General features: G+C 37.8%; 3 protein-coding genes across 3 annotated transcripts; 1 reads left to right on the forward strand and 2 right to left on the reverse strand.

The window, feature by feature from the left end:
• On the reverse strand, window positions 1-2,671 carry LOC131307476 (pentatricopeptide repeat-containing protein At5g66520-like). The gene is made up of 2 exons (XM_058333990.1): window positions 922-2,671; window positions 1-525 (listed from the first exon to the last, which is right to left on the reverse strand). Exons 1-2 carry the CDS (start codon window positions 2,605-2,607, stop codon window positions 196-198), a joined length of 2,016 nt encoding a protein of 671 aa, XP_058189973.1. The 5' UTR covers window positions 2,608-2,671; the 3' UTR covers window positions 1-195.
• A 1,799-nt stretch (window positions 2,672-4,470) lies between these two features.
• Window positions 4,471-9,524, reverse strand: LOC131307477 (high mobility group B protein 10-like). Its single transcript, XM_058333991.1, has 6 exons — window positions 9,258-9,524; window positions 8,326-8,401; window positions 7,309-7,471; window positions 6,982-7,134; window positions 6,024-6,238; window positions 4,471-5,129 (listed from the first exon to the last, which is right to left on the reverse strand). Exons 1-6 carry the CDS (start codon window positions 9,446-9,448, stop codon window positions 4,809-4,811), a joined length of 1,119 nt encoding a protein of 372 aa, XP_058189974.1. The 5' UTR covers window positions 9,449-9,524; the 3' UTR covers window positions 4,471-4,808.
• Window positions 9,525-16,271: 6,747 nt separating this feature from the next.
• On the forward strand, window positions 16,272-20,039 carry LOC131307479 (putative pectinesterase 52). Its single transcript, XM_058333992.1, has 5 exons — window positions 16,272-16,527; window positions 16,677-16,836; window positions 18,085-18,291; window positions 18,435-18,688; window positions 19,656-20,039. The coding sequence occupies exons 1-5, from the start codon at window positions 16,289-16,291 to the stop codon at window positions 19,810-19,812; spliced, it is 1,017 nt and encodes a 338-aa protein (XP_058189975.1). The 5' UTR covers window positions 16,272-16,288; the 3' UTR covers window positions 19,813-20,039.
• The last annotated feature ends 3,094 nt before the right edge of the window (window positions 20,040-23,133 follow it).

Raw genomic sequence — 23,133 nt, forward strand, 5'->3', positions numbered from 1 at the left:
GGATATAAAGTTGTTCTTTCCACTGCGAAGTCATAGGTCTCATATTTCACAAAATGATAGCTTACTATTACAAGGTCTAGGCAGGGATATAATTGTATCGATAATTTGGGAAATGATTTTCTCCTTGTTAATATGCAGATTAAAATTTTCAACATCATTTGGGAGACATTCGTCGTTCTGCTATCTGGATGAAACCTACCAAAAATCTTGGCAGGAACAAGCTCCATTTTCAAAATGATGGTACCGCACTCGGTCTCTCACAATTATCTTCCGGTTGTAGATCTTTGAAATGAGCTTGGTTGCATTGTGACAGTCATCGCAAACTCTAAGGTTCTTCACAATGCGGATAGTTGTATCTGGTGTTGTTTTAAGAAGCCCAAAAGCAATAGCAAGCTTCTCACTGTGATACCTTAATGCAGTTTGCTTTTCCTCCTCATCAATGTCGAACAAAACTTCTGATGTTTTTGGCAAATACCCTTCCAAATTCAACTTTCTAATGACTACTTCCAACAAAGAGTAGATATCCTGCATTCACATTTCAAAATTTTGCTTAGGTATAGATAAAGAAACACCATTTGGAAACGTTGCAAAAGAGACAAGGAAATTTTAACTTCAAGAGACATTTAGAACCATGAACTCAACCTTATCTGAGTGCTTAAAAGCCTCAATGCATGTATGTTTCAAACAAACATAGAATTTTCGAGTGATTCTCTGTACCTTTGAAAGTTACACCAATAAACTGGAATGCGAAATGTTACTATGAAACTCAAGTGTTGTCAAATAAACTTACTTATAATTTTAGAGTGATTCCTGTTGTCTATCTATCAAAATGGTGAACTTTCTGATTGCACTAGTGTTCAATTTCAGTCTATTAAGAAATAGAAAAATTTCAGCTATGTCAATGGAAAGTTTGATCCTTGCCTGCATTTGAGGGTGCGACCCATCTCCCATTTTGAATTCATGAACAGTTCCATCAACATCAATCAAGCTTTTTCCAGTATTTGTTTTCACCCCTCTTTCCTTCATTAATTTTCTCAAATTTTCAACGTCTTTCCACCTCCCTGCCTTGGCATAGATGTTCGATAACAAGGCATACCGGCCACTGTTCCGTGGCTCCAATTCAAGTAATATCTTCCCTACTCTCTCACCCAACTCGACATTTCCATGTTTCCCACAAGCACCCAAAAGCGCTCCCCAAACAGCTGCATTGGGTTCTATTGGCATGGAATTTATTACATCCTCTGATTCCTTCAAGAGCCCTACTCTTCCGAGCAGATCAACCACACAACCATAGTGCTCTACTTTAGGCTCAACTCCATAATCTTGCTTCATAGAATGGAGAAAATCTAACCCTTTATCAACCAATCCACCATGAGCACAAGCATTTAGAATAGCCGCAAAGGTGATGTCGTCTGGCTTCATCTTCTCCCTTTGCATCTGGAAGAAAACCTGAATCGCATCCTCTGCGCGACCATTCACAGCAAGCCCTCCAATCATGGCATTCCAAGTAAAAACTTCTTTCTGCTTCATGTTGTCAAAAAACTCCCGTGCCAAGTCTATAAGCCCACATTGAGCATACATATTAATCAAGGAAGTCCCCAATATAGCACCCTGTGGAACTGATTCACTTTCAATGTACCTATGTATCCACCTGCCTTGATCAATAGCCCCCAAATTAGCACAGGCTGCTAGAACACTAGACAGTACAAATTTACTAGGCTTAAGTTTCTCCCTTTGCATTTCCTTGAAAATTGCCAAGGACTCCTTGTAATAGCCTCCTCTGTTATACCCATCAATCATTGCACTCCAAGATAAATCATTCTTTTCCGGCATTCGGTTAAAACTCTCCACTGCCTCCACAATCATCCCACAGCTAGCGAAGCCACTGACCATGGCATTCCAAGTCCCAATGTTCTTTTCTTTCATATCCTCAAACACCTTTTTAGCTTCTTCAACATTCCCACACTTGAAGTACCCATCAATCATCACGTTCCAACACACAACATCTGGTTCAGGACCTCCAACAAGCACGTTCCGGGCATCCAAAACTCGCCCGAACGATACATACATATGAACGCCAGCACTTCTTACATGCCTACCTCCACTTAGCCCATACTTCACCACATGGGCATGGACTTGCACCCCTTCTTCAACCGCGCCCAAAACAGCGCAAGCCTTTAACAATAGAGGATAAGTGTACTTATTAGGCTTAGACCTTGAACCCACCATTTTAGTACTATAAAAAGATAAGGCATTCAATGGCTGGTTGTTATCAAGAAACCCTCTGACCAAAGAATTCCATACAAAGACATTCGGGTTTCGGACCTGGTCGAAAACCCGTACCGAAAAGTCTAGGGTTTCGAAATCAGGATTCGCGTAGGAATTTGCCAAGGACCCAGATACGTAGTGGTCCTGGAAATGGTCGGTTCTTAGTATCAAGGCATGGGTTTGCTTGAGATGTTGAAGGGAAGTGGTGCATTTGGTGTTCAACAGGCGCAGGAGTTTCTTTTGGGAGTAGGTTGGGGTTTCTGGTGGTGGGTGGTTTTTCGGTGTGAGGTGGTGATAAGGTTGTTCTGCGGTGATGGTGGTGGTGGTCGTTGTGTTCATCTCGTCTCAGTCATTGACTGAATTATTCGGCTTAGACAAATAAAGGAAGAGAAAAACGAAAAACTTTATTACCGAGCTTTCCGTAAATAAATGTTTACGGAGCTAAATCTGGACCGTTCAATACTGAAATCATGCAGCTCCGCAAACGATTTATTCACAGCTTCTTTATGAATAAGCCAACCTCACAAAGGAATACTATCACATGCTGTAAGTTCAAATGGAAAAATATCCTACTGCTTGGAAGCTTTATGAACTCTTCTGGTGAATAATTTTTTTTTTTAAATTTGAACCGTTCAGTGTCTAAACGGACAACTAAGAACGTGTAACTCCTAAAACGATTTATCCACGGCTCTTCCATGAATAAGCCAATCTCATAAAGGAATACTATCACATGCTGAAAGTTCAAATGGATAAGAAATGGAAAATATATCCTACTGCTCGGATGCAATGCTTCCTCCTCCTCTCACACAGCTGGTGCGTCTCGCTAAGTCACATTATGTGTGTGCGAGCGCGGATATGGGTGCACGAGCAGGAGAGTGAAAACGTCTTTCTAAACCCTTTGAAACAATTAAAATTCGCGATTGCGAGGATTGAGTGCGGGAGCGAAAGCCATTTTGAAGGATTATGTTGTTAACTCACCAAAATTTAAAAAATGTTGACCAACATTTTTTAATTTTGGTGAGTTAGTAATATAATCCTTCGAAATGATTTTCGCTTCCAAACTCAAATCTCGCTCTGCACTCACAGTCACGAATTTTAGTTGTTTCGAAGGTTGAGCCCGATGACATCTCTCGGGCCCATTACCTACCTAGACGGGCACTGATGACTTCTACGCCTTCCACAGCTGGAGGAGAAATACACTACATTGTAGCCCTTTTGTGTTGTATATATTGTTGTTATATTCCTTGTAAACTGTTCATCTCATATATATATGTAAAAATTTAATTTGTGAACAAGCTATATTTTCATCTATTGTTATGGGAGTTCCAAATAATATTGGAGTTCATCCATTATTTGTTTTCCACTTTTCCTTTTCTCTCCGACCGAATTCCAAGGGAAAACAATTTTGAAGCAAAATCTGAAGCTCTTGCAATTTTTTGATAATTGGATGAAAAATTAACGATACCAATGAGTACACTTTGCCTCATCTCTTTTGGTTCTGTTCACAAGGATAGAATCCAAATTTCACAAATTGGGTTGGTCCCAAATGCAGGAGAAGAAAAACACACTCCCATTCTGTCAAATAATCTCTCGCACATTCAAAATTTTCAAAAAGGCTCGAATCCGAATAGATGAAGCGCAGATTAATCAACAGCTTATACGTTGTTGTCCGGTCATTACAAGTTTTAGAACCCAAGTCAGGTCAGCCACCAGATCATCGGTCATTAGATTTCTGTATGTAGTGCATAAAAATGAAAAGGATCTGTTCAAACGAACACGGAACTGTATAGTGATGGTCAAAATGAAAAGGGACCGAAACCACAGTTAGAAAACCACAGTTAGAAAAAAGGTAGTATCCGGGGAGCTGATGGGAAAATTTGCAGATCCGCAGGGGATTATTATCAAAAGACATGGAACAGTTCAACAAAGGTTCATTCCAGAGATGGAACTCAAGACAATGTGGAAATGAACTGGAGAAGTCAAGAAAGTTGAATTATATTTCTTGATTTCTCATCTGAATATCTCAAGTCGCAAACCCATTCTTGAGAAGATTCTTGGCAGCGGTGCCGAGCACCCCTGCTTGGCAGCATCTTCCAATCCCATCTTCATGAGCCACATCAGCAAATCTTTTTTGTTTTGAATCCAGAAACAGATAAAGGAGGTTTTAAAACTCGTAATGAAATGGCGATTATACGACAATAGTTTGATGTTGCAATGTCGTGCATTGAAACGGAGAGAATCTCGATCGGAATCCAGTTAAACCATAGAAACTCCCCAAAAAAGAAAAAGAAAAAACAAGACGTACAACGTACATAAAGGAGAGTATGTTGACACATGCAAAAACAGTCAACATTACCATAAGCACAAAACCTCCCCCGGAGACATGCAGATCTTTCGTGTATACGCATTTAGACTATAGCAACTACACAAACAGGAACTATACAAAAAGGAGACAACGATACCATATGCGACATACCTCCCAAAAGGGGCACCATCCACGGCGCCATATGTTTCAGAAACAAAACCAGCTACCGATCCTTTTAAATGGGTATATCAAGTGACCCACAGTAACTGTCCCAGTTAATCTGGAATAAGGTGTCTTCAGTTGGTTGCCCGTTGACCCCGTTCTTCATAAGTCGACTGGCTAATTCAGCTGCAGATTCATTTGGTTGCCCGTTCTTCATCAGTCGACTGGCTAATTCAGCTGCGGATTCATCTGGGATAAAGAAGTTTCCAGGAGCAAGTTGCACATTCACATGGTAGTCACCATCTGTCTTCCCGGGCATGTTCTTCCGCTCCTTGTAGGCATTCATTTCCCTATTGAATCTTTCCTTGTCCTTCATACTCTCTTCAACATATGGCTGTAAACATAGAAAGGATGAAATTTGCCCAATTATTCTGAATAAATGGGTGTCTGGGAGTAGACTTGGTAATGACATAATTTTATATCTGATCCACAAAGTGGCTGTACCGGGGCTTGAGCCCTTAAACCTAGAGGTTAGTAGGTTGATTTTTTTTTATCAAATGTGATAACTGAACTAATGGTCATACCTAGAGAATATACGGAATGAAATGTAAGGAGAGAGCTCACATATTTTGGGACAGGGCCCTGTTATCAACACTCGGTGTTTCTAAGGTTGTGTTCGGATCTTAGATCTGCGGAGAAATTTGCAGAGGGAAAAGAGAGAGAATCAGCTACACAAATCGGTTCCCCCTTCTTTTCCATTCACAAATCCCTTCATGAATCCGAGATCCAAACAGAGCCTAAAACCTATGTCACATGGCCTCGGGTACACGTGTTGGAGGTGGGCAGGACCAGGTGTCCAAGTGTCAGATCCATTCATTTTCCATCTCAACGACAATGGTAAAAGACAAAATATTCCTATAACGGGAATATTTCTTTTACTTTCCAGGTAATCTAGCGTTTACAAAGTGACTTGAGGCATTTGATGCAAAATATCGAATTTCTGTGCATAGTTAATTGAACATTTGAGTTACGAATTACGCTTGTTGGGCGAATGCCCACGTCCCAACTAAACATATTGGACACATCTCATACCACTTATCCGGCTGTGTGAACATTTGACGCGGGTACTGTTACATTTTGTGTAACATGGTATAAAGCTACACAATATAGAATAGCAATCTATCAGCTAGGTATGTGCCAGTTTGGCAAATCAGTTGCAACACAAGCTAAAGATGGAGAGAGGTCATTGGTAATCTAAAAAAAAAAAAGTTTTCTTTGCAGAATGTACCTGTCGACCGCTCTCAGAAAGATGCCTCCACGCATCTATAACCATGTTTCGGGTATTTTGGCTTGCTGAGGTCTCCCCATGGATCTTTTTGAGTCGATCGCATTCCTTCATGAGAAACAGCTGGTACGCACTTCTTGATCTTAGGGGAGCATTAGGATCTTTCTTTCTGTCCTTTTTTGGTGGTGTCTGCACAAGTTTCTTTTTTGGTGGTGGCCCTGCTTTTCAAAACCATGAACATAAAATCCTGGTGTGAACCCGCCACAGAAAACACTGATGCGCACCCGCCTTAGATGATGAAGCAAATTGATAGTTTCTCTGGTCACTGAATATGCACAAATTTGATACTTCTATGCCGTTCGAGCTTTGGGAATTTCGTGCACGGTGAAAAGATATTTGAGGTCCATACAATGCCAAGCACATTTCAAGAAATCAAAAAAGATGGCTATGTTTTGTTTGATTTTCAGATTCCGTAAAGTATAACTGGTAACCACATTGATGATAGCTAAAATACAGTATAGGTATGGTTTCCAATACAATGCATTTTGGTGCAATCCTTTTGGAGAAGAAATAGTACACCGCACATCATCATTATTAGGAATTAGACCCACATGGGATTAGAGATGAAGAACGATTTCAAGTCTAAAGCAGTATTCCAAGAATGATATATACGGGCCGTTTGCCAACACCACTTAACTTCGGAATGCAGAGTGAGAGACTAGACACGACTCCAATCTTCAGATTTTCTCAAATGACATAAGTTCAGAGTGATATGAGGTAAAGAAATAGAATTTATTTTGTAGTACAACTGAATAGGAAAAATAAATTGATTACTCCAAAACCTCGAATGGATTTAAAGATTAAAAAGAGACAACGGTTTTGTTCTTACGTCTTGCTCTAGAGTCAAGTTGGGTTTTTAGGCAACAGAAAAAGTTCTCCTAAACGGGCAACTGCGACAGACCTGTCGACAATTGGTTAGAGTTGTCGCTGCACTTCTTTTTTGCGGTTGGGCCATCCTTGTTAAACAAATCAACCGTCAAAAAGGGAGAAATGTTGCCATGATTCCGCTTCCTTGTTGAGGAGTTTGAGTTGTCTCCCATACAAGGAGAATGACCTGCAGAAATTATGCCAACGGATTTGAAGCAAAATCTTTCTCAGTCTTATGCAAGTAACAAATGACAAAAGCCTCTCTATAAGAGCAAAGTTGAAAGATCATTATGTACGCTCAATAAAACTAAGACTGAAAAGCACCCTGAAAATATTTTGCATATAGCAGTAACTCACGAACCTGGAGCAGCAGCTGCTTGTGCAGGAGTCCGGTAGTGATAGGTTTGCTCAAACTGGTAAAGGAATTGTGCGTAAAGCTTTTGAAGTTGAATCGGTGACATCGAAACAATGCTTTTTGTGTTCAAGGTAGATGCAACTTCAACCCACTTCCCGTCTTTAGTGACCTAATTGTAGATCGAAGCATCAGATACTAGTATTTTGCCAGGAAGAGGGAATGGTGAAATCACCATGCAGTTGTTTCTTGCAACGCAGTACTTTCTATTGAGCAATTCCAATATGCTCCTTTTTTTACTGGAGTTTACTGAACAAGTCAGTGTACAAATCCAATGAGCTGTGCCAGAAGCGTAAGACTTCACATGCTCTTATCTGAACCCCAATGGCTGTTCCCTACCAGATTCTCTTAAACTCTAAAATTACGGATTGATTCATGATTTTGACAGCACAAAATCTTCCCTCACCATCCATTATGGATGTTAATGGTGTCGCTTTTTAAATAGTACAACGACTAATCCTCATCACTGAGTAGAATTCTGATAAATCAGTTTTTACTTTCCTCGCTAACAGGATTGGCTGAGGGCTTGCATTTCCTTTTACTTACCAAGAAATTCTGCCTTTATGAGATTGGCATCATGCAGAAGATAATTCCAGCTATCCTCCTTGGATAGTGTAATATACTATATCCGGATCTCGGATTTTTCTCAATGTGGGAAAGTAAATGGAAATGAGATTACACCACAAAATTTCGACAAGTACCTATTCAGTTTCTTCTCATTTTCATAAGCATAAGCCACCCGAATAAATTACTACAATTTACCATCTTTCACTTCATTTTCGACTGCTATATTCCTGCTTTTCCTTTCCCTCACAAATGCAACTCCAATCATGGCATGAAAAGAGGCACGCTTAAATAGATTCTTTGTACATCATCACTCTTTGATCGCTTCGCAAAAATAATAATAATAATAATAATGAAGAAACCTACATCAGAAAATGAACTATAAACAGAAAAAGAAATTACCAGACAAAATCCTCCTCTGTCAGTGACTTCTTTGTAGAACACATACAAGTCCAAGCTTGTTTCCCGGAAATTAAATCTGCCATTTTGATGTGTTTTTGTTCAGTCAATTTGAACGTATATTTGAGAGCATAATAAACTGGAAGTCTGGGACAAGCCCAACTCGACTACCAAAATAACCATGCAATTGCAGCATTTCATCTGCATTCTAGAACCGTACTCGGGTTGGCTCCCAAAAAACAGAAGAAATAGTAAGCAGAGTAGGGCCTAATTTTCAGACTGCTTTTGTTTTTCTTTTGCATGTACCCATGTGTTTGTGAAACTTGGGGCCGTTTGTCGAGTTGTTAACTTTCAGGACCCCACAATTAGTCCAGATACGCGTAAAATAAAAATCTGTATGTGTTTGTGAACAAAGCTGATATGTGTACACACGTTTGATCACATACTCCGTGTACATATGGCTTTGGGACTTGTATCAGGTCCCACAAAGATGATCGGAGCCCTCATTTTATTCAAAATATTTTGTAAATATCATTTACATCATAAACGAAGCACAAAGTACAAACTCAGTACACTGAATCAATTATGAGAGTAGCCGAGACAATCAAACTCAACAACTCAACTAATACAAGAAATAAGCTTATTATAGGGTAAAAACAAAGAAATAAAAGAAAAACTCTTATAAGGGAAGAACACTCATATACGCAGATAGGGAGATTTGAACTCATCGCTTTCTGATGAGATGCAAGAGTCCTCGCCAACTAAGCTAGCCTCAGTTGGTTAGAAAGATTAGACCTAACCCAAGCTTAAACCCTCATAGCCTCAGCTAGAGAAAGATTTTGCACGCTCCGTATTTCAAATTAAAAATCTCTCTCTCTCTCTCTCTCTCTCTGCATGTAAGAATCCATGAACAAGGGAAGTGAATGTCTACTCACAGGAGACTCAGTCCAGACGACTCGAACAGCTTGCTGAGTTTCTCGTAGAAACTATCCACCGACGAGGTCCGAGCAGCGATCTCCTGCGACGCTAAGCCACCAACACCGTCGGGATTCGAGCCACCGGCGACGTTTGAACCCTTGATTTCTTGCACCGGAGCCACATTTTCTTTCTTTAAATATCCCATCATTTTTTTATTTTTCTGTTGCTCTCAAAGTTCTTTCTTTCTTCCATGGCATCACCCATGTGCGCATATATTAGGGAGCTTCAGTGCTAGAGGAGAGAGAGAGAGAGTGAGTGAAAGTCTTGTAGGCCCATTAAGATCTTGCCACGTCAATTATGGGGCCAAAGAATGAGCGACGTGGAGACTTCATTGGTTATGGTGTGATGATAAGGGCCTGTTTGGTTCGCTTTACCTACTCTGTCCTCCTTAACTTCTTTGTCCATCTTCTTTCGGAGAAATTTTTCAATGCTGGGTGCGCATGGTCACGTGGTGCCCGTGGGCGCATCTCAGTCGTTCAAATTTTTTTTTGGACGGCCCAGATTTGTTTGGATATATTTAAGTGTAAATTATCAAAACACCCCCTCAAATCCAAACAAATTTGGGCCGCCAAAACACGTTTGGACAGCTGAGATACACGCACAGGCACCACGTGACCATGCCCACCCGGCACTGAAAATTTTATCCTTCTTTTGCATATTATGTTCTTTGCTGAATTGTTGTATGATTCACCTTATATTTTTGGGAAACTTAAAGAATCATCCTCAGAATTCACTTTTTGTAAGTTTTCATCCTGTTCAATTTTGGCACTTATATTTTCATCCTCACTCTTTTTTAATCCCAAAACTGCCCTTATGTATGTGTGTGTATATGTATCAACGAAATTTGGGATGAAATCCTAAGATTTCAAGTCCCGGCAATGAACTAGGCCCTTGAATTACGCCTCCCATTGCAATTTGATCCCCACAAAATGGAAACCCCATTAAAAATTTGAATATTTCTAAAATTGGTTTTGGAATCCATAAAAGGCCACCCCGTCGCCCATCACCACCACAAAAATCCGTCCCCATCCTCAGTGCGCATCGTCGTCGACATACCGCATCCCCGTCACCATCCCTCACATCCTCATCTTTGTACGCCACATCCAAGTCATCGTCCTCTGCATCTCCGTCGCTGTCCTCCATCCCACCCTCCACCAGAAGCTTTGCGGCGTGCCGGTGGATATGGTGGTTTTGACTCCGTCGATGGCGGTGCAACAGTCGTCGTTTTCTGGTAGATGGAGTTGGACGTTAAAGCTGGAGGTGGAAAGGCCTTATCGGAGAACAGGAAGAGCTTTGTTGCTGTGAGATGCATTTAGCACTAGAGAATAGGATTTAATTCTTATGTTTTCATGGATAAAAATTGTATTACGTGCTTCTGTATTGGTGATAAAGTGGCCATATTTTATTAAATTAACATGATAAGATAACCACATTTTAGTGTTGTGGATTATAGGTATTGGCCAACCAGACATGATAAATTATGAAATTAACATGATAAGTTGACCATATTTTTGCATGTATTGATCATGTTAAAATTCTCACATATTAACCAAAAAGGTTATATTTTTAATTGATCTTATTCCATGAAATATTGTTAAATTACCGTCAAAATAGGTGTTATCGTGATCAACGTTTCATGGTTAAATTACCATGTCGATTTCAACGTTTCATGACCATTTGTAATCTAGCTTGAAACCGATTTAATAAACATGACATAATCAATCATATTAAAATTACCAAAAAATCATGAATTATGATTGTTTCGATGCGATTTAATTTGAAATATAAAAGTAATAGGATAAAAAAATAAAAGTAATCAATCATATTTAAATTTACCAAATCCCACTAAATTAGAAAAATAATCCAATCCAATCCCACTAAATTGGGAAAATAATTTAATCTAATCCCACTAAATTAGGAAAGCAATAAACATAATATATTTATATCATGGTAAGAAAGGTAATTCACACACTAAGAGGATGAAAACATAAGCATGAAAAAAGGGCGGGATGAATTCTTACATGACATGAATAAAGAGGATGAATATTTAAATATTCCTATATTTTTTAGATTAATCATTTATCTCGAAGATAAGAATTTAAAAAATACAAAATTATTATCAAAAGCAAAAAAAAAAAAAATTACTAAAGACGAAAAAAATACCAAACAATTGTATTTTTTGTCTAAAGTCTAAACTATCGTTTTATAAGAATTTTTTCCAACATTGACCCAAATTTTTATCTTTTTGATTCCTCTCGGTCGAGACGAATGAGTAAAACAAAAAATTACAACAAAAATCTCAATAAAAAGTTATGAAAAATTTAAAAACTCAAACCAAGAGCCTCCGGTCACTCTCTCTACGCATAGTCCTCAATGAATTTTATCTTTAATTATTACTTTAATCTCTCCATCCATTTTTCTCCGCTCATTACCCCAAAAGTCTCCATCAAAACTCAAACCAAACAAAGTGTAATCGCAGCCCTAAAAAGAGACTTTGTTGATGCATTAACTTCTTTAACCACAATCTCAATCGTAGAATTTATGAAGACAATTTACCATTATGTATCGGATTCAAAAACCGAGCTCCCTTCCCGTGAACATTTTAATACTTCCGCCCTTTATGCCATACTCTTTCCTCAAAAAGCCAAGACAGTTACATAGTCCTTAAAAATTTGCTGACTTTGAAGAACTTGGTTGCTAATAGCAAAACTTGATTTATCAGCATTCACTGAACTTCAACATACGTGAAGAATTCAACGAGCTCTACACAATAAACAGTTCCAATTATCGGTGAACCATAAATGAACACACAAAAATCAAAACTGGAGGGGAATCACATTGCAGAGAACCTGACACCCCCAAGTGTGAACCATAGGCACCCTCGTATATTCTTTAGATTTCAGATAATCTAATCTTAACAATTTTAAAAAAAAAACAATATGTATAATCGGCCATCCGTCATTCAAAAGTTGAGTCCCTCACTTGGGAAAATGATGGTCCACGACGTTTTTTGATAATTAATACCCGTCAAGAACATGCTAAGAACATTTGTTAATATTGAAAATGTTCTTGGCGTGTATTAATTATCAAAACACGTCATTGGCCGTCATTTTCCCTTCTCTCTTTGTTCTCACTCTAGTGGACTTTTGCATACGGTCCAACATAAATTTGGGTGGGCAAGAATTGGAGCTTCTCTCTTTGTTCTCACCCTAGTGGGCTTTTGCATACGGTCGAGCTTCTCTCTTTGTTCTCATTCTAGTGGGCTTTTGCACACAGTCCAACATAAATTTGGGTGGGCAAGAATTGGAGCTTCTCTCTTTGTTCTCACTCTAGTGGGCTTTTGCATACGGTCCAATATAAATTTGGATGGGCAAAAATTGGAGCTTTTTAAGAATATTTGTTTACCTTCCAAATTATTAATCTTTAAAACAATAAAAACAATTGGTACTTTTCTATTTCTTAATACGGCATTTTTTTTGTTATTTTCTTCCCTCTATTAATGTGAAAAGTTGATATGACTACTCTAATATATATTCTTCTCGTATAGTTTGAAAAATTAAAGTAGCAAAAAATATTAAACGTAACATTTTTACCTCTAACAATGCCAATTTTTGGAACGTTTGATTTTGCTAAGGTTGCTAAATGATCACATGGGACAGGCGGATTCGATTCATGTTTCAACGTTGCAGGAACCTCAATCTCTAACAAGATGAAATTCGACATCTGATAGAGTATAAAGCAGTACCCGATTGAACACGAATCGTTAACAATCTTACATTACCCCACATAAAAAAGAATTGCACCGTCCTAAATAACATAAAAACAGATTCCTCTAAAACTAGGGGAACATCGTCTTCGCAAATATGAATAAACATTGTTTTTCACAAGAAAAACTTGTATCTTTAACCTATCTTTAACCCCAAAGCCTCGAAGGAAAGATCTAATTTCTTTGATGAAAATTAAGCACATGAAATTTACAAATACTATACGACTCCAAGTCCCCATACAAAGAAATGTATTGGTTTGGAGAGAGAGAGAGTCCAAAACTGATTAGGTAATACTGGCTTAAGAAGAACTAGAGGCCAAGACAGACACGATGCGTGTGCAAGTTGAATTTTGACAAAATTTCTTCATGTTGGCCTCCAAAATCTGACTAACACACGCATCGATCGCGTGTGCCCGGCCTCTAGTCATGTGAATCAATTACTAACTGGAAAACAATTGCATCATCACTGAATTACGATTGTTTTTATTAAAATGGTTAAAATTAAGTTAAAATGGTCTAACGTGTAGTTTAAAACCATCCCACACAATCATCATTTACTAATCTTTCTTTTTTTTTCCTACCAACATAAAAGAAATGAAACGTACAAACAAAGAAAAGGAAAAAATGAGAAAGTGGACTACCTAGCAGTAGCAAACTGTTAGACACCTTGTAGAATCAATAAAGCAATGTGTTCTATTGTCTTCTTGTAAGCAAAAGAGGAAGAATCCATTGTTTAGCACTGTGGGTTTTTTTTTTTCTTCTTTTGATTGTGGAACCGAGACAGAGGACGATGACAGAGATAATAGTGACGGCTGTATGTGTAGTCTGACAATTTTGAGGGGAACGTGGGTAGGCAGTTCGGAGAAGGGTAATAACTGTTTTAGATGGATTTTTTTTCTTAAATGTCTAAAATATTTTTACAATTAATTGTTTTTTTTGTGTGTTTTTTTTTCTTAAAAGGGTATTTTTGAAAAAAAGAAATACATGACAAGAGAAACACCAGAGTGGTGCTCCCCCTTTTATATATTAGAGTGATCGATACTAATAATCATCATCAATGTATTTTATAGTATCTATTCTAACAGCAAAAAAACCACCCAAAAATAGTTACCACCCCATTACTACTTACGTGTCCTCCAACTCCACAAACTGCACACCTTTCACTGTTCTTCTCTCCAGATTCCCTAAAAAATTTCCTTTGGCGTCACTTTCATACCTACAAAAATCGATTTCTTCTTTTACTCAGGTACAGAACAATTCACTTTTTCTACACCTACTTCTTTATCTGATTCATGCTTCTTTTTCTTTTCCCTAAAGCGCAACTGCTAAGTAATAAACTCTAAATCCAAAAACTATAAGTGACAGAGAGAACATAAATATGGGAAGGTAGTTTCAATTCTCACTTACAATTCATAAAATGGCAAACCAAATATAAATATGTGTCTACGGGAAAGAGTAAATTGGAAAAATAAGTAAATACAGTAAATGATCTAATATATATATATATATATATATATATATATATATATATATATATATATATTAAATGGGAGGACATTTGCGATGAAGAGTTCGTGAAGTGAAGTGAGAAAAGAGAGAGTTTTTTTTTTGGTTAAAACATGGAATTAGAAAATTACAAACACGGATACAAGGTCCGGGGATAAGTAACACCCCTCATGTCCTTATAGAATTGATACTTAATACAAAACGGAATTGAAAGATACGATAAATAAGGAAAAAGATGTGATTTTGCATCTTGCGCTAGGAGGTCCGCACACTTGTTTCCTTCCCTCATGACATGCCTCAACGGTGGATCACCCAGCTGGTGCAAAAGGAACCTGCAATTCACAATCAAATTGTAGAGATGATGGGTGCTTGTAGCATTGTTGATAAGGTGGATGGCATTAGAGGCATCTGTTTCAATCTCCACCAATGTAATGTTACGTTGTAAGAGAATCTTGAGACCATGTATAATTGCCCAAATTTCGGCCTCAAGAGCAGATATGAAACCCAATTTGCATGAAAAGCCTGTAATCCATTTCCCATTTGCATCCTTAATCAGATCACCTGCACAAGCCTCTGAAAAGGTAGAAAATCCACCTCCATCAACATTGAGTTTAAAAGTGTTGCGAGGAGGAGGCGACCACCCTACCTTGGAAGTTCTAGGTTGGGTTCTGGCTAAGGGGAGTGTTGGTTGGACAATAAAGACCCATTCAGTGGCTTTAGAAAAGAGAGAGTTAGTGGAAGTGGTAACTGCTTTGGATAGCTACTTTTGTTAAAATGACAATTTAATCCTAACAGTTAATTTCTCTCTCTTTTTATCGTGTGTAGTATTGAGGTTCTTTTTAGGGTAATTGTGGAAAACAAAAACATGACAGGGTTTCAAAGAAGGGAGACACCAAAGTAGTGCTCTCCCTTTATATATTAGAATAGATAGATATTGATGGTGATTAGTAGTAATTAATTAGTTTGCACGATTTAGTTAACGCCGTTTCAAAATGCAAAGCATTTGTCGGACCATTTTCCTCATCAGTTTATTCCCTGTACGTTAACATTGTTACAGAGAAACTTGCGTAATGCTAAACAGAATAAAAATGCAGAGACATGCGTTAATCAAAGTGCATGTACAGATACGGATACAGTTTCGTCCGTAATAACTGTTTCGTATGGATGGACCTCGTGTCTCTATATCACCGCGTGTGGGATCCATGCGCATCCAACTGTTCCGTCTGGACACCGTGTGGGATTCACATGCATCGAACTGTTTCGGACACAGACATATATATCCTGATACGTGCATTTTTGTTCGTGTCCGTACGTAGCATGCATTGCAAGAAAATAATTACTGGAAGGCACATGCACCACCCATGGCCAGATGCAGATCGACTTCAAAAAAATGTTAATTATTACTGCCAAGACTAAGAATTGAAGTGGGTCATGGATGGAATTCAAAAACATGGAATTATCTTAATTTCCATACCAAAAATACATCTTGGATAGGATTTGAGATATCTTTCTCACTGAGCCGAGGAAAGAAGATTTAATTAAGATTCCAAAAAAGAGTCCAATATGAATATGTATCTAACTCCTTATCGTATGGTAAATAATTGAACCTTCTCTCTCTTTGCTCCCTCTATAAAAGTATTCCTGCAATACCCATCAATCCCAAACCAAAGAAAGCAGTGATTTTTATCATTTCCAAACAAAGCTTAAGAGAAAAACATGGAGATTCGACCATTGTTTTTGGTCCTAGTACTCTTGCTCATGTGTTCTTCTTCCAATGTCTCCACAGCCATAGATTGTAAAATAACTACATATGGTAGTCCATCGAAATCTTTATCCACTATCACGGTCGATAAATCCGGAAGAGGAAATCACGCCACGGTTCAAGAGGCCGTCAATTCCGTCCGTTCCGGCAATGCTTATTGGATCCATATCCTTGTCAAACCCGGCATCTACAAGTAATATATGTTTTGACACATTTCTACGATAATATGTAACCATGCATGTGATCCACGTCACGACGTTTTTTTTTTTTTATATATATATTTATTTCGGTAGCGTTTGAGTGTAGATTGTTTTGAATTTAAATTGTGTGGATTATATGCAGGGAGAAGGTGACCATACCCTGGGATAAAGAGTGCATAGTTCTTGAAGGGAGTGGAAGTGGGCAAACAAGAATTACATGGAATGGACATGGCCCAACAGATACTTCTGCTACTTTCACTGCAGCGGCCGCCAACTTCGTTGCCAAGGGCATTGCTTTCGAGGTAATGAGAAAAACCCGTAAAATGCGAAAACAAAAACGAAAAATCGTTTGTTGAGAATACAAAATGCCATAAAATCCCCTGCTAGGTTTGATAGCGGCCTCCTACTATATTCTTGTGCGATCCAATGACTGAAAGCTTACGGGCACTGAAACAGTGGTAGAGCTACAATGGGTCGGTGGGGGGCCTCGGCTCCACCCGTTTTAAGATAAAATGAATATGAAGTGTAACTTTGAGTATTTTAGGTATAATTACGAACAAAATAAGTACTGTACATAACATGGGCAGTTGTGAACAAAATTAAAGTACATGCATGGGATGGGAGTTTAAAATCTAGTTGAAATGCAAATAGTTTGAGATCACTCGAATGAAATGCAAATAGTGCATGGGATGGGACTATGGTAGTTTTAGTTTCTCATATCTCATAGAAAAAAATAAACAGTAATGCTGCGATGACAACAAAAATTTACAACATCTTTACAAGATTTGCCACGTCATTAGTGGGACCCACAATTTCAACCAACACAAAAAAAAAATTAAAAATAAAAGGAAAATAAAGAAATCCATAGGTCCCATACCAGATCTGAAAACCAACGGAGAGTGAGGGAGAGAGAGAGTGAGAGGGAGGAGGACTGGAGGAGCAGTGGCGGAGCCACTTGAGGACGAGCGGGGGCATGTGCCCCCACTGAATACTTTTTTTCTTTTTCTTTTTTCCAAATTTTGTATTTTTTCCTTGTAATTGGCTTTTTAAATTATTCTTTGTTTAATTACTTTAATACATTTTGTTGTATATCAATAATTCTAGTACCACATACACTTACACACCCAAATACACATCCACACTCACATGAGTGGTGGATCCCACAAACACTTGGGTCCTCATTTCGAAATATATACTAATCTAAAGTACATTCACTCGGATGAACTTTTTTTCTCTTGGTTCCCCCATCGAACCCTATCTACTATGAGTGCTATCTGTTTCGTTCATGGGTAGGTATATGAATAAAACAAATTTGTACAAACAGACAAAAAAATAAATTGAAACTTAAAATTGCCCATTTTTTGTTGTACAATCTATTTCGTTTATGCATCTAATGCAGCTAATATACTCACAAGCTCTACAAAATGAACGATTCTGGTCATTATTGTAGAGTCGGGTGAGGCCCGCAAAGGTCCAAAACCGGACAGGAACTCTGTCCCTGTTTTTAACCTTTAGTGAGTACAAATTAAGGCTTCTCATGATTCAAGCAGAATTCCTATGACATGCCAATTGTCCAACAAAATTGGGTTCCGGCAGTGGCAGCAAGAATCTATGGCGACAAATCCTCTTTTCATCACTGTGCTTTCATTGGATTTCAAGATACCTTATGGGACGTTCGAGGTCGCCATTACTTCAACTCATGCTCTATCGAAGGGGCAGTGGATTTCATCTGGGGAAGTGGCCAATCTTTCTATGAGGTACCATACTTGCGTTACATATGCTTTCTCTGCTCTCTTCCTTTTTTTTGCTTTGTAATCTGTCGTGACAACTTTTACATACATCCATCAAAGAAATGCCTTGAAGATCCGATTACGGTTGTCATTCGCTCGTTTCTGCGCAGGACTGTTCGATAAAGGTGACAGCGGGATTGGCACCTCCACAGAGATTGTATGCAGGGTACATAACAGCACAGGGAAGGCAGTCAGCAAAGGACTCCAGTGGGTTTGTTTTCGAAAGGGGTTCTGTTTTTGGGATTGGCAAAGCTTACTTGGGAAGGGCATATGGTCCTCACTCCAGAGTGGTGTTCCATGGCACAGAATTGGGTGCACTGGTGGTTCCTGATGGATGGGACGCTTGGCATTACAAAGGCAGTGAGTAAGTACTTCACGTGAAATTTTTCAGTGCCGAGCGGATATATCCCACGTGGTGCCTGCTCGGCACTCCTGAGCCGTCCGATGCACGCTTGGACGGCTCAGATTGAAACCTTCTCTCTTTTCTTTTTTCTTTCTAAATCCGAGCCGTCCAAAATCGCATCGGACGGCTCGGATATGCCAAGCGGGCACCACGCGATACCCACCTGGTACTGAAAAATTTCTCGTACTTCAGTGCCCCTCTCTCTCATGTTTCCAATTCCAACAACTTGTTCAAGGGCAAGAAATTGAACTGGTTTTGCTATTTCTTAGGTGCCGTTCCGGTTAGATTTTTGGATCTTTTTTTTCTAGTTTTGTCCTTATTAAAAAAAACGTATTTGTTAGTTTTGTGTTTTACATTTTTTGGTTTTCGGGCTTTATCTTGGATATTTCAAAAAACATTTGTGTAAAAGTCATAATTTTTTACTTTTTCGATTCGTCTTGACGAGACAAATTTAAAAACTAAAAAAGTGAGGTGCAAAACTAACAAACGCAAAAATAAAAAAATTGAATAAGGATAAAACTAAAAAAACCCAAAAATCTCTTAGCGAAACGCCATCCTTTATTTAGTTTTTCGCCAAAACTTTTGAAATTAGTCATTCGCGTCTACGAGAGAAATAAAAAAATATAAATGTATGTACCGAACTTTAGAATGTCAGATAAGACGATCCTAAAGGCAGTAAAAAAAGTTGTTCAAACTTTTTCGTCTTTAATGAAGTTTTTTCGCTTTTGGTAATTTTATTTTATTTTTTTTAGACTCCTATCGTCTGTACCTCTAATAAACAATTGACATTATCAAATCAAATTTTAATGGCCTTGTATTCTTCTCATGTGACTATCAAATTCAATGATCATAATTTCAGAAAATTGTTATAGAAGATCTTGAATTTTTTTTTTCTTGTTTGTGTTTTCTGTCTTCAAATCAACATCAGGCAAAATTTCATGTACGCCGAGGCCAACTGTCGCGGCGCAGGGGCCGACACGTCGAGGCGGGTGAGGTGGGAGAGAAGTGTTTCGGAATTGCAAAAATTCTCAAGAGACAAGTTCATCGACCAAGATCGATGGCTAGTCAATCAACCATCGGCGTAACGAAAATCGATCAGGGTTGTCGCCCTTTTGCAGTTCTGTTTCTGTTTCGAAATCTATATTGTGGATTTAGATTGTAATTGTTGATGAACGAGACACAAGAAAATTATAGAAAAGCTACTAATTTTGTGTTTAAAGCTCTTTCAAGTTTTTGTATTAAGAGTGGTTTTGTATTCAACACAAGCTATATCAACCGTTCTTCCTAAATTCTTGGTCGGGTATTTTTTCCAGTATTTTTGCATGATTTTTTGTTATAATTTTGAATTAATCATTCGTTTCGATTAGAAAAATAAAAAAAGTATATAAAATTTTGGACCGAAGTTGGAAAAAAAATTATGTACGACGAGATAACAATACCAACTGCTTCATATTCGTCCGTCTTTATAGATTTTTTTGCTTTTAGTCATAATCTTTTTCTTATTGACTCCTCTGGTTGCGACAAATAATTAATTTGAATCTAAAAAGTTACTAATAAAGACGAACAAGAAAATTGAAACAAAATTTACAAAGAACAAAGACTTAGGCTTTGTTTGGAACTCAAGAAAAAGAAAGAAAATTTTGAAAAATTCCATTCTGTTGTTTAGTTGGAAGAGAAAGAGAGAGGAAAATAAAAATTTCAAGTTTAGTGAATAGTAAATTTTTCCTCTCATTTTTTCTTTTTTTTTTCTTTCCCTTTTCTTAAGTTCCAAACGGAGCTTGGTGTGTTCCACTAATTAATTTGGGCTCCGTTCTCTTGAACTTAACAAGTGGTTATTAATTTCTGTTTGACCAAAAAAAAAAAAAAACCAAGTGGTTATTTCTCAAAATATTTAGTAAAATCTGAATCTAAAAAGTTACTAGTAAAGACAAACAAAAAAATCGAAACAAAATTTAGGAAGAACGAAGACTTACGCTTTGTTTTGGAACTCAAGGAAAAAGAAAAGAAAAATTAAAAAAAATTTCATTATTGTAACGACCCGGATTTTTGACCTAATTTTTGTTAATACAAATTTATATTGTTAAATTTCTAATTTAATAATTAATTAGATTGAATAATTAAAATATATTATTACGTGTATAATTGATATTATTTGCGTTATTGTTTAAGATATATATTTAAACTTTAGATATACAGAAAATTAGGGATTCATATTCATCTTTTATCTTTCCTATCTACATCCTAACTAAAATTCTATTCAAACTAACTCTCCACTCCTCTCTCATCCTATACATATACGCGTCCACATACATTCTCACCTTATACATAAACGCGTCCACATACATTAGATTAAAGAAAACCCTACCAAATGTGGCACTTGTCCTCTATCTCTGTTATCATTATCAGTATCTTTCTCATTCACTCTCTTTCCTCATTCTACCACTTCCACATTTATCCTCTCACATTCTCACTACCTTATTCTCTCTCATTATACATACCCACATAAATCCAAAAAAATTGAACACCAGTATATTATTTCACTCCCAATTCTATTATTGAGTCTAGAATAGAGAGAGAGAGAGAGAGAGAGAGAGAGAGAGAGAGAGAGAGAGAGAGAGAGAGAGAGAGAGAGAGAGAGAGAGATTTATATGCTGCCGCCGCCGTCTTTTTCATTTTACCAAAATCGTCCGCAAACTAGTACCTGAGAGACAGATTTCTATGCTGCCGCCGACGTCTTTTTCATTTTACCGAAATCGTCCGCAAACTAGTACCTGCTCTTTCGGCCGGATTTAAGGTAGAATAATTGCTTCCCTATTTTCTCCTAAGTATTAAATAATTTCTATATGATGAATTTGAAAAGTTATAATGGGATTTATCATACCCGCGAATCAAATCAGAAGTACTTTATTTCTTGAAAAATTGAAAATCGAAGGCTACTGTAGCATGCATGTTTTTCTTTTAAAGTGAGATATTATAAAATTGCAGTTTGCCCCCTGAATATACTTTAGTTCTCAATTTGAACCTGAACTATGTGGTTGATTTATTTTTAGTAGAATAAGCGCATGCTATAATTAATTAATTTACTTATTCAACGAATCTTAAGAGCATTGGTCCAATCATAAAATATTATATGTTTACTTACTCGCACAATATTATTTGATATGTACTTTTTATCTCATTGAAATATATTATGTTATGAATCGAGCTGTTATTGATTGTATCATGTTGTTTATGTTGGAATGGGTTTGGGTTCATGGTGGTTTCGAGTAGTGAACACGTAGACATGGTTAAGTAAAGGATAAAATGGTAAAATTGATTGAGGATGTTGGGTGCCGGTAAAGGACCCTAGTACGGTAAAGTACTTTTAGTTGAGTTGGGGAACGGTAAAAGACCCCGAGTACGGTAAAGTACTCAGAGTGTGTGGAGGACGGTAAAGGACTCCGGGTACAGTATTTGGGATACGGTAAAGGATCCTAAATACGGTACAGTACCCAGTGTGTGTGTGGAGGACAGTAAAGGACTCCGGATACAGTATTTGGGACACGGTAAAGAATTCTAAATACGGTACAGTACCCAGTGTGTGTATGGAGGACGGTAAAGGATTCCGGGTACAGTATTTGGGATACGGTAAAGGATCCTAAATACGGTACAGTACCCAGTGTGTGTGTGGAGGACGGTAAAGGACTCCGGGTACAGTATTTTGGGAAACGGTAAAGGATCCTTAAATACGGTATAGTACCCAGTGTGTAGATTAGGGGTATGGTAAAGTACCCAGTGTGTAGAGTTGGGAGACGGTAAAGGATCCTGACAATTAGATAGTGCGACCGCTAATGCTGAGTTGTCATGGTGAGTTGTTCCTTTATTATGGTTGTAAGCGAATCCAGACTGGATACATAATTTAGTAGTATTCGCTTAGAACCCTGGTGCAGGACAAGTAAAAGGAGAGTTATTCCATGGGACGGTCAAAGTTAGTGGATATGCGAGGAAAGGACCTTGTGGAAAGGATCCTTAGATTTCATGTAAGATAATGGATAGTAAAGGAAAGGGCGATGTGTTATTATTCTGTACCTCCTATGAATTGATATATTGTTGATCTGCTAAATGTAGAGTAAGGGGTTGGTAGGATTGAAATTATTCTATTGGGTGAATTATCACTCACGGATAAGTTTGTATCCTGGTAAATCGTTTGCTTCGGCAATCAATTTGCCAGAGGGTGCAGGGTTCAATGGTGGAGCTGTTTGACACATGAAGAATACTAAGAGCGGAGACCAAGTATGCTTGAGATCTGAATCAAGACTAGAGTTGCTCTGAAGATATTTAAATAAAATGTTGGATTCTTTTTGTTGTATTTTTTTTTATGTACATTTTGTATAACGACAAATAGGGGCTTAGTAGTTTATAAAATT

This window comes from Rhododendron vialii, chromosome 11a (genome assembly GCF_030253575.1).
Source record: "Rhododendron vialii isolate Sample 1 chromosome 11a, ASM3025357v1".
Taxonomy (NCBI): domain Eukaryota; kingdom Viridiplantae; phylum Streptophyta; class Magnoliopsida; order Ericales; family Ericaceae; genus Rhododendron; species Rhododendron vialii.

Excerpts from the sequence above, each read along its gene's own strand:
- LOC131307476 (XM_058333990.1), bottom strand. The coding sequence starts at position 2,607 with ATGAACACAACGACCACCACCACCATCACCGCAGAACAACCTTATCAC. Across the intron at positions 526-921 it reads GGTCGCACCCTCAAATGCAG|GATATCTACTCTTTGTTGGA; the intron begins GCAAGGATCAAA and ends ATGTGAATGCAG.
- LOC131307477 (XM_058333991.1), bottom strand. The coding sequence starts at position 9,448 with ATGATGGGATATTTAAAGAAAGAAAATGTGGCTCCGGTGCAAGAAATC. Across the intron at positions 8,402-9,257 it reads TCGTCTGGACTGAGTCTCCT|ATTTAATTTCCGGGAAACAA; the intron begins GTGAGTAGACAT and ends TCAAAATGGCAG. Across the intron at positions 7,472-8,325 it reads ACAGAGGAGGATTTTGTCTG|GTCACTAAAGACGGGAAGTG; the intron begins GTAATTTCTTTT and ends ATCTACAATTAG.
- LOC131307479 (XM_058333992.1), top strand. The coding sequence starts at position 16,289 with ATGGAGATTCGACCATTGTTTTTGGTCCTAGTACTCTTGCTCATGTGT. Across the intron at positions 16,837-18,084 it reads CCAAGGGCATTGCTTTCGAG|AATTCCTATGACATGCCAAT; the intron begins GTAATGAGAAAA and ends TGATTCAAGCAG. Across the intron at positions 18,292-18,434 it reads GTGGCCAATCTTTCTATGAG|GACTGTTCGATAAAGGTGAC; the intron begins GTACCATACTTG and ends GTTTCTGCGCAG.